Below are 11,633 nucleotides of genomic sequence, written 5' to 3'. Positions count from 1 at the left end.
CAGGGTTTTTCTAGAAGACAGTATATACTTAATTAATAAAAAATGGTGGTGATCTGGTCCTACTGTGGTTTACAAGATGTAATGTAAAGCCTCCACAAGGGGGCGTTCATGTACCAGTTCATTTCATGTTCATGTGCCTGTCAAAATATTATTATTATATTCACCTGCGATGTCACTGCCTGAGTAATTTTAGTTCCCTGGACCGGTCGGCTGGGCACCATCTAGCGGGCACAATTGGCGGTGCCTGCAGCAGACACTAACTGGCCACTGTGTCTGCTAGGGCGGGATGACCGGACTATGTGCCTGGGGTCTTCAAACACTGTGTAAGGACCCTGATTAGCAGATAGAGGCGTCTGTGCAGAATGCATGGGCGAAAATAAGGGGTCCGCAAGGACCAGCGCACTGGTCGGAGGAGGCGTGAGCAGCAATATACCCTCCTCGATTGCAATCAGGGATCCACCAGCAGCGGAAGACAAACTGACTACGATAAATTGTGAGAAAAAGGGAGAAAATGCATAAATAAAAATAGAAAAATTATATTATTAAGCAATACTCTCGAGGGTGGAAGTGCTGGGGTGGATTCCTCATAACTGCTGCAGTTACGACCTCTGCTGGTGATCGATGGTACTGCACAGATAACAGACGGGGGACAGCAGGGATCAGTGTGTGATACAGATCTCCATATGAATCTGCCTCTTGCAGGTGAAAAGAAGCGGTTGGTACTGCACAAGCGACGAAGGGGGCGTGTGTTAGTTACGGCTAGAGCATAATAATAAGCCAAACAGTTATAAAAATTATTAAAATCTATTGACCAATCAGAATGGATAATCTAGAGCAACTAGAGCATCATAGATAGACAAGAACAATGAATATAAACAAGCACCTTTAACATTACATGGTCAAAAGTAATGTCCTCATCAGGTGTCCACATACTTTAGCCTGCATTGCGTATGTTGCTCTAAAACCCATTAATATATTTATACTGGTTCAGATCAGTGCACAGCATGAACTGGTGCCTGATCAGCAGGAGAGTTTCTACAGTGACTATCCCTGACCATATTTGGCACAAACTGCAGGAACCTCTGCCTCTCATAAGTGAATCGAGAACTTCATCCCAGTCCAGTCGTCTTATTTTGAAACGTCTGAGTAAACACGGGGTTGGCAGGTCCAGACGGATGCTGACAAACACTGGACGCAGTTTAAAGGATGTAATTGGTAATGAGGCGGTCGCTCGGCTCGCGGCGTTACACACACACCACACCGGGGGTTCTGTTCCTAACACACTCCAGACCTCACGACTCTCCTGCACATCCTGTAGTAGAGGTTTATGTTAGCCCCGCGTGATTGCTGCTAAGGGTACGCACGAATAACATAAAATATTAAAAGCTGACGATGAAATGCTGCAGGTCTTTCATGAGCTGAACACAGAGAATAATCCAGGCTCCGGTGTGCAGGATTTAAGGTCGTACTAAAGTTTAGGATTCCTCTACAGCAGGGTTTGTCAAGCGACCTGCGACCCAGCCAACACGAACGATTCATCAAAACAAAACACAAAACGAAATATATTAAATTAATAAAATGGTGGCAATCTGGTACTACTGTGATTTACAAGATTTAACGTAAAGCCTCCACAAGGGGGCGATCGTGTACAAGTTCATTTCATTTTTATGTACCTTTTTGAAATGCATTTTCTCCCGGTTTTTAGTGCATCCAATTTTTACCCAACTGTGTTATGCTTCCTCTCTACTGGTGCTGACCCCCCGCCCCGATTGAGGAGAGCGAACTGATACACGTCCCCTCCGACACGTGTTTTTTGTTTTTATTATTTTTATAATTACAGTTTAAAAAGCTGATTTTTGTCTTTTATCTTCTTCTGTATTTCATGGCAAAAACATGGGCAGCTGTAGCCTAGTGGTTAAGGTACTGGACTGGTAATCGAAAGACCGCTGGTTCAAGTCCCACTACTGACAGGTTGTCACTGTTGGGCTCTTGAGCGAGGCCCTTAACCCTCAATTGCTTAGACAGTATACTGTCACAGTACTGTGTCACTTTGAATATAAAACATCTGATAAATGCTGAAAATGTAAATGTCAACATGCGCAATATTCAAATCCCAGTTCTGCCATTTAGCCACTGTTGGGCCCTTGAGCAAGGCCCTTAACCCTGACTCCTCCAAAGATCATGAAGCCTGATTGTGTCAGGACAGAAGGGCAGTGGGTAATATACTGGACTAGTGATTAGAAGGTTACAGGTTTAAGCCCCATCACTGCCAGATTGCCACTGTTGGGCCCTTGAGCAAGGCCCTTAACCTTGTCTGCTCCGGGGGCACCATACGATAACTGACCCTGTGACCTACTATAAAAGATCATAAACCCTGATTGTGTCAGAACAGAAGGACAGTGGTTAATATATTGGACTAGTGATCAGAAGGTTACAGGTTTAAGCCCCACATCTGCTAGGTTGCTACTGCTGGGCCCTTAAACAAGGCCCTTAACCCATAATTGCTTAGACTGTACACTGTCACAGTACTTTAAGTCACTTTGGATAAAAAAAAGCGTATGCTAAATGTAAACATGCAGAATACTTTGTACAAACACAGGAGATAAAGGTTCAAATCCCAGTTCTGCCATTCAGCCACTGTTGGGCCCTTGAGCAAGGCCCTTAACCCTGTCTGCTCCAGGTGCACCGTACAATGACTGACCCTGCCATCTTCTGTAAAGTTGCTTTGAGATAATGTCTATTGTAAAAAGCGCTATACAAATAAATTTGACTTGACTTGACCTGACTATAAAAGATCATGATTGGGTCAGGACAGAAGGACACTCGTTAAGGTACTGGACTAGTGATCAGAAGGTTACAGGTTTAAGCCCCATCACTGCCAGATTGCCACTGTTGGGCCCTTAAACAAGGCCCTTAAACCTCAATTGCTTAGACTGTATACTGTCACAGTACTGTAAGTCGCTTTGGATAAAAAAAAGCGCATGTGCAATGCTTCGAACAAACACAGGAGATAAAGGTTCGAATCCCAGTTCTAATTAAATCGTATAGAAAATAAAAACCAGACTCGTGCATTTGGTATTCAGGGCTTCCTGTGAGGCGTTTCAGTCTCGATCCACCTTTCCTAACAATCAGATGAGTAATTGTTGATCAGAGACTCGAATCATTTCACATTTGGCTGTAATTTAAGCTCCTCTTGGCCAAATCAGTCATTTATGAAAGCCAGACTAAAATAAAAGCATTTTTTTTATTATTATTTTAGGGTGGAGTAGTATGACTGAACTAGAATAAGATCTGACAGATACACTGACAGTCTGTAATTGATGATAATTGATAATTGATGCGCTTACTATTGTGGCACGGATTGTAAAGCACGTCCACGAGCTCTTTTATCTATTAAATAATCAAATGTTTGGGGTTCGGAGGGTTTTTCACTGTATGTAGCTTCTCTCCCGACTCTTATGGAGACGCAGAGTTTTTACTTGGTCATAAAACTTCCATGTGTCTTTATTAAAACTCCCCCGCGGACAAACCGTCCCTCACACGGTCCATAACGAGCTCCTCTAATGAGATTTGCTTTCAGGCTCTTTCCACCAAGCCTTTAAACATGGGCATCGTAATATTTTTAAGTGGTGGGCTGCGAACCCCCTGATTTAACAACGTGAGGTCCTGTAGGGAAGGCAAGACACGTTCCCTTCCAAACCCGTGAGCATTATTATGGACACAAAGATGAAAGCACATAATTAATTATGTATAAATAATTTTATACACCAGTTTCCAATCAACTTTAAGTCAGTCTGGGCTTAAACGCAGCCATGCAGAAGAAAACCCATGACAGTCTGAAGCTTGCTCGACTGTGGACAGTGTTACCCATATTCCAGCACTTTCCAGGTGAAGCAGTCCAGGTCCTTTCTGTGTGGAGTTTGCATGTTCTCCTCGTGTCTGCGTGGGTTTCCTCCAGGAGCTCCGGTTTCCTCCCACAGTCCAAAGTTGTTTAAGCGAGGTGAACCGGAGACACTAAATTAGACATCATAGTGTTTGTTAACTTAAACTGATGAATCATGGGTAACCTGTAACTACATGTCCTCCTTCAAATCTTACTAAATACATAAATAAATAAATAAAATAAAGGATAAACATGTTATGAGTGATAGTTGAACTTTTCTCATTCTTCCCATACAATCTGGTCCCACTGTGGTTTACTAGATGTAAAATAAAGCCTCCATGTCAAGCCTTTATGTCATTACTTGTTTTCTTTTGAGTGCATTTCATCAAACATCTTCAAATGAATCGTCACAAATCTGTATTTTATTTTCACCGACTGCAAACTTAGATCTCACAAAACATGATCTCAGAGGAGCCGCGTTATTCCAGATAGCGGGGAGAACAAGCAAACTCTGTCTGGTCGGGGACTCAAACCCAAGCCCTGGTGGCTGTGAGGTGACAGCGTTAGCTGTCTCTGGAAGGGGTTAGGAGAAGTATCTGTCTGTCTGTCTGTCTGTCTGTCTGTCTATTTATCTATTTAGCTGTCTGTCTGTCAATCTATCAATCTATCTATATATCTATTTATCTCTCTGTCTATCTGTAAGTCTGTCTATCTATCTAGCGGTCCATCTGTCTATCTGTTTGTTTGTGTATCTATCTATCTATCTATCTATCTATCTATCTATCTATCTATCTATCTATCTATCTATCTGTCTAACTGTCTGTCTGTCTATCTGATTGTCTATCTGTCTATCTATCTGTCTGTCTATATATCAATTTGTCTGTCTGTCTATCTATCTAACTGTCCGTCTGTCTGTCTGTCTGTCTGTCTATCTATCTATCTATCTATCTATCTATCTATCTATCTATCTATCTATCTATCTATCTATCTATCTATCTATCTATCTATCTATCTATCTATCTGTCTGCCTGTGATGATGATGTCACAAGACGTCCCGAATGAAGGGATTCGACCAAATAAAGTTCTCTTATAGCAGAGATCACGTGATTAATGTACAAGGGCGCTGCACAGGGACCATGTGGAGTGGATATTTTATTTTAACTAACATGACATGATTTATTTAGCAGACAAAACCACTGGATTTGGTTTGACCCGCCCGTGATCGTTCTGGTTCCTAAATAATTAGCGTTGAGCCGCTACATGTAGGAATTTCCGCCGAGCCTTTGTAGCATGATGAGTGTGAGGAACATTAACGTTATTAAAATCAGGCCGGTCTGTCTGAACATGACCTGAAAACTGGAACATGAAGATAATAATCCTGTATGATTTATTTCCCTCCAGATATGAAGTTAATCTCCCCCGAATCGATGGCCACACTACTGAGCAGATCGTTTATCTCCAGGGAGGGATCGGTCCCGCTCGCTCTGTGTTTAAACAGCTGAGAGTTCTGAGGACGTGCGTTAAGCGGCACCGGATCGCCCACGTCGTTCATCGTGATGATGATCCGTGGCCTCGTACGTCTCGATACGGCTCGCGTTTAAAACACGAGGGGGAAACGCCTCACGCCGCCGATCAAAACGGTTTCATATCAGTCACGGATAAAATGATCTGTTAATGTTGCAAGACTGTTCGAATCGAGGCCAAACTTTTCATCTTTAGGCTGATCCACGTCCAAATCTGTGGCAACCGACTGCGGCAACCCAACCTTAAAAAACCTAAAAACATTCATTCTATTTTACTATTTCTACAAAACGGAGTTAAATTCACTCTGCTTTAATCCAGCGGTTCTGAAATGGTGGAACAAACATGGTTCGAATTACTGTGGGGATTGAAAAGGGGGTCTGACCCTCCTAATTAATACTGGGACCCCCCAAAAAAAGGTAAGAATAACAGAACCCCCTCCATTTGTCACTGTATAATTTGCTGTCTGGGTTCAAGTACTGTGTGTATTTATAGATCATTTATGTACAATTAATGTTGATTAAAATACTCATGTAACCTTAAACAAACATAAAACCTCCAAAAAAATGAGGTATTATAAAGATAAACATCCATTACTGACCAATCAGACACACGTCTGGGAATAAGTTCCACATTACTACACAATAACTGCCCGTGACATTAATATCTACCCATAAAGCATTGCTACATTTGACCGTGATGCTGAACAGATCACCGGGAACGCCGCACATACGAGTGAGGTCAGGACGGGTTGTTTACGGTCAGGATTTCTTCATTTCCACCACAGTTCCACCCTCGTGTTCTGTTCGGGGCCCCTGAGACCCCCGGGGCCTCCTTAACAGCTCACAAAACATCCTGAGTCTTCTGTAATCAGCTCGATACTTCATGGCTATTCCTAATTTTATGGAAACTTCAAACAACAAACAGTATATATATAACAATATACAGTGTATCACAAAAGTGAGTACACCCCTCACATTTCTGCAAATATTTCATTATATCTTTTCATGGGACAACACTATAGAAATGAAACTTGGATATAACTTAGAGTAGTCAGTGTACAGCTTGTATAGCAGTGTAGATTTACTGTCTTCTGAAAATAACTCAACACACAGCCATTAATGTCTAAATGGCTGGCAACATAAGTGAGTACACCCCACAGTGAACATGTCCAAATTGTGCCCAAATGTGTCATTGTCCCTCCCTGGTGTCATGTGTCAAGGTCCCAGGTGTAAATGGGGAGCAGGGCTGTTAAATTTGGTGTTTTGGGTACAATTCTCTCATACTGGCCACTGGATATTCAACATGGCACCTCATGGCAAAGAACTCTCTGAGGATGTGAGAAATAGAATTGTTGCTCTCCACAAAGATGGCCTGGGCTATAAGAAGATTGCTAACACCCTGAAACTGAGCTACAGCATGGTGGCCAAGGTCATACAGCGGTTTTCCAGGACAGGTTCCACTCGGAACAGGCTTCGCCAGGGTCGACCAAAGAAGTTGAGTCCACGTGTTCGGCGTCATATCCAGAGGTTGGCTTTAAAAAATAGACACATGAGTGCTGCCAGCATTGCTGCAGAGGTTGAAGACGTGGGAGGTCAGCCTGTCAGTGCTCAGACCATACGTCGCACACTGCATCAACTCGGTCTGCATGGTCGTCATCCCAGAAGGAAGCTGACGCACAAGAAAGCCCGCAAACAGTTTGCTGAAGACAAGCAGTCCAAGAACATGGATTACTGGAATGCCCTGTGGTCTGACGAGACCAAGATAAACTTGTTTGGCTGAGATGGTGTCCAGCATGTGTGGCGGCGCCCTGGTGAGAAGTACCAAGACAACTGTATCTTGCCTACAGTCAAGCATGGTGGTGGTAGCATCATGGTCTTGGGCTGCATGAGTGTTGCTGGCACTGGGGAGCTGCAGTTCATTGAGGGAAACATGAATTCCAACATGTACTGTGACATTCTGAAACGGAGCATGATCCCCTCCCTTCGAAAACTGGGCCTCATGGCAGTTTTCCAACAGGATAACGACCCCAAACACAACCTCCAAGATGACAACTGCCTTGCTGAGGAAGCTGAAGGTAAAGGTGATGGACTAAACCCAATTGAGCACCTGTGGCGCATCCTCAAGTGGAAGGTGGAGGAGTTCAAGGTGTCTAACATCCACCAGCTCCGTGATGTCATCATGGAGGAGTGGAAGAGGATTCCAGTAGCAACCTGTGCAGCTCTGGTGAATTCCATGCCCAGGAGGGTTAAGGCAGTGCTGGATAATAATGGTGGTCACACAAAATATTGACACTTTGGGCACAATTTGGACATGTTCACTGTGGGGTGTACTCACTTATGTTGCCAGCCATTTAGACATTAATGGCTGTGTGTTGAGTTATTTTCAGAAGACAGTAAATCTACACTGCTATACAAGTTGTACACTGACTACTCTAAGTTATATCCAAGTTTTATTTCTATAGTGTTGTCCCATGAAAAGATATAATAAAATATTTGCAGAAATGTGAGGGGTGTACTCACTTTTGTGATACACTGTATTATATTAATACCCCCTAATTAATCCACCTCTGTTTGGGCTCTCAGAGAAACTCCAGCGCAAACGATGGGCCAAACCCGAAACTGCCCTCATCTGTAATAAATGTACTCATGTATTTATTTATGAGGATTTTAAAGTGATGTTTTTAACTTCGGTTCCATTCATGACAGGACGGGTAGTTACAGGTTACCCATGATTCATCAGAAACCCTCACAGACAAGAGGAGAACATGCTAACTTCACACAGAAAGGACCTAGCCCACTCCACCTGAGAATCAAACCCAGGACCCTCTCGCTGTGAGCGACAGTGCTACCCACCGAGCCACCCGTATCTTCCAACAGACAAAAATACACAAACATTTTGATATTTTTATGAATTTATCTTTGTGGGCTGTTAAGAGGAGGTTTCCAGCCAACAGTTCTCACTTCATTATTAGTTATTAGAACAAACGAAAGAATGAAGGACAGGAAAGGACAAAATAGGACATGAAAGGACATGAAAGGACAAGAAAGGACAAGAAAGGACAAAATAGGACATGAAAGGACAAGAAAGGACATGAAAGGGCAAACAAGAAAAGGATGGGACGGGGCGGAAAAGAAAGGACAATACAGGAAAGATCAAAATAGGACAAGAAAGGACAGGAGAGGAGAGCACAGGACTGGAAAAGACAGAAAAGTACAAAATAGGACAGGACAGAAAAGGACAAAATATGACAAAACAGGACAGGACAGGACAGGAAAAGACAAAATATGACAGGAAGGGACAGGACAGGAAAGGACAGGAAAGTACAGGACATGAAAGGACAGAACAGAAAGGGACAGGAAAGAACAGCAGAGCACAGGACAGGAAAAGACAGAAAAGGACAGGACAAACTAGGACAGGACAGGAAAGAAAAGGAAGGGACAGGACAGAGCAAAACAGGAAAGGGCAGAAAAGAACAGGACAGGAAAGGACAGGACAAAATAAGACAGAAAGAAAGACAGACACACAGATACACAGACACAGAAAGAAAGAAATAAAGAACAGACAGACAGACAGACAGAAAGAACAGACAGACAGACAGACAGACAGACAGACAGACAGACAGACAGACAGACAGACAGAAAGAACCCGTCTGGGTTGGCGCATGTATTTATGTATCGGGAGTTTTGACATGTGTTGTGTGTTATAGTTCTGCTGTAGTTCTTCATTTTAACTCCCAGCTGCTTTTTATTGGTTTCAATTATTTTGTCCTCTTTCTGAAAAGCACCAGATTCACTGGCAGTGAAACGATCCCAGAGCGCAACACGAGCAGCACCGAGCCCGAGCGTACGGAGAAGCTCTGTGGGGTCTGAGGCTCTCGCAGAGTAACTGCAAAACTCCTAAAATTCATCAACATACACGAATAAAACAGACCTAGCGGCATTAACGTTCATATTCTAACAAAGCAAAACACCCTTTCAATGCCGTGTCCACAATATATTTGAACAGTACATCTAGCACATCTAGCTCCACGTCTCCTGAGACAAAACAAGACCGTCAACGCTGAACCAAATTCACCCGCTTTCATTTTCTGTCCTATGTGGTTTCCAGAGGGGATTCATTTGTTCTAGGTGACCTGATGTGACCCCTATGACCCCTGCTTTGACCCCCTTACCTCCCAGCACGCTGAGGGTGATGGCCTGGGTGTGCTGCGCCAGTAGCTCGGCCTTGGCGATGGCAGCCAGACTCAGATAGCTGGACATGTTGCGACTCAGTTCCCGATTTCCCCGCTGCAGGAAGCGCACGGCCACCGGCACGGCCAGCGCCATCACGGGGGCGCGGTTATAATTCTACAAGAAATATAACAAACACAAAGGACGAAGGGTAAAGCGACGGCGGACTGGAGCTGCGTCCTGTTCGGTCTCAAAATCATCTCATTTCATATGAAGATTCAAGATGAAATGTATTGTCATTTCACTGTACACCAAGGTCCTACAATTACTGACTGTAGTCCATGTACTGTTCTTCAATGGTCAGGACCCCCACAGGACCACCACAGAGCAGGTATTATGTAGGTGGTGGATCATTCTCAGCACTGCAGTGACACTGACATGGTGGTGGTGTGTTAGTGTGTGTTAGTGCTGGAATGAGTGGATCAGACACAGCAGCGCTGCTGGAGTTTTACTTTACCCTTACTTTAAAGCCACTGTCTTACCCAAAGTGACACAAAGGGTAGATAAAAGACACCCCTGCACCCCAGTTGTAACCCTACCTCGCACAGTCCGCAACAGCCCCTCAATCTCTGAGTAAGACTCAAATGGACAAATAAAATCAGTCAAAATCTGCAAGAACCTTTAAAGTAAAAGATTTAGCGACTTGTGTACAAACGATCTCAGCTGGACTGTTAAGCGAGAATAATATTTCACATGCTTTGGCGCCCCCGTGTGTCCACTGTGAGAGCTGCAATTCCATGTACTTCAATTAACACGTATTATTACGTTTATTCAGTGATTGATTTACTTTCAATAACCACTTAAATATACCCTGGACACTGTGCTTATTAAAAACTGCACCTTTTAGACTTACCCTCTTAGTATTTTATTTTTTTTAAATCGTGTTTTTGCTTTACATTTCATTTAAATGTTTATTTTATTTCCTTGCACTACATCGATGTATTTTGTGTGATGCTTTTGATTGTAATGTGCTGCCATAACTCTGCAGTTCCCTTCAGGGATCAATAATCAATCAATTAATCAATCAATCAATTGGTTATTCATAGTGTACTACACACTGCTCATCACTGCGTCACCATGCTCCCCTGTCATGAACATTTCCAGGTATTTTTTAAATGTATTCATCCATTTGTTTATTTTTTACTATCTACTACATTCTGATTAGGGTTGCAGTGAGTCCCTGGGTCACCAGTTCACTGCTGGGCTTAACACAAAGCCAATCACACATATAAACCAGCACAATCTTTGATGACACAAGATACAAAACGATTCTTACGTTTATTCACTTTACGCTAGGAGGTGTGTGTTACGTGGTCATTTATGTGAAGCACGCTGACCTGCAGGATGCAGCTGGTGATGTCAGAGGCGATCTTGGCGTGCGGCGTGTCCTCGTCTTTGCCCTGCGGCTGCAGGTTGTGCTCCAGACACGACTCCCACAGGGCCACCAGCGCCGCACCGTGCCTCTCTATAGATCGGGTCTCTCGGATGGCCGTGGTGATGCGCGTGATGCAGATCTCCACGACCGCCTGGTCGTTGTCGTTGGTCAGGTAGTCCTGAAAAATAGTCCAGCGTGAACACATGTTCAGACATGCTGGCAACATCAGGAATGAAGTTAACAAACACATGCACAGGCGAAGACCTAGGAGGACTCACGGGGGAGCAGGAGATGTTCCTGATCTCCTCCAGTGCCTGGGACAATGAGTCCTCGATCTCACCATCGTCCAGAGAAAAGAGGTCTCCGGCGCGGGACAGGTCTCTCTGACCCAAAACTAGCCGGAAGAGCTGGTGCATGATGAGAGGTGGTCAGGGTCAACCAGACTGCTGCCCATGTCCAGGGTTGTTCCAGTGACCTGACATGACCCTGAGGAGAAAAGGGATTTATTTTATACACAATTAATACCAGTGAGAATAGCCTCTGAGAACCATCTGAGCCACCTTCCAGAACCATGGTCATCATACATTGTTTTCTAAACATAAAGGCCTGGATTATGAAGTGC

General features: G+C 43.8%; 1 protein-coding gene across 1 annotated transcript in view; it reads right to left on the bottom strand.

Moving 5' to 3' along the window:
• The window catches only part of veph1 (ventricular zone expressed PH domain-containing 1), an 81,336-nt gene extending 69,909 nt beyond the window's left edge, over positions 1-11,427 (bottom strand). Inside the window, exons 1-3 of the mRNA XM_063004919.1 lie at positions 11,290-11,427; positions 10,974-11,189; positions 9,579-9,753 (exon numbers count right to left, since the gene is read on the bottom strand). Of these exons, the coding sequence (XP_062860989.1) occupies positions 9,579-9,753; positions 10,974-11,189; positions 11,290-11,427 (529 nt within the window). The remainder of the gene's footprint in view (positions 1-9,578; positions 9,754-10,973; positions 11,190-11,289) is intronic.
• Between the last annotated feature and the right edge of the window lie 206 nt (positions 11,428-11,633).

This window comes from Trichomycterus rosablanca, chromosome 11 (genome assembly GCF_030014385.1).
Source record: "Trichomycterus rosablanca isolate fTriRos1 chromosome 11, fTriRos1.hap1, whole genome shotgun sequence".
NCBI lineage: Eukaryota > Metazoa > Chordata > Actinopteri > Siluriformes > Trichomycteridae > Trichomycterus > Trichomycterus rosablanca.
Note: the sequence above shows the minus strand (reverse complement) of the source record. Positions and strands in the feature narration are given on the sequence as shown.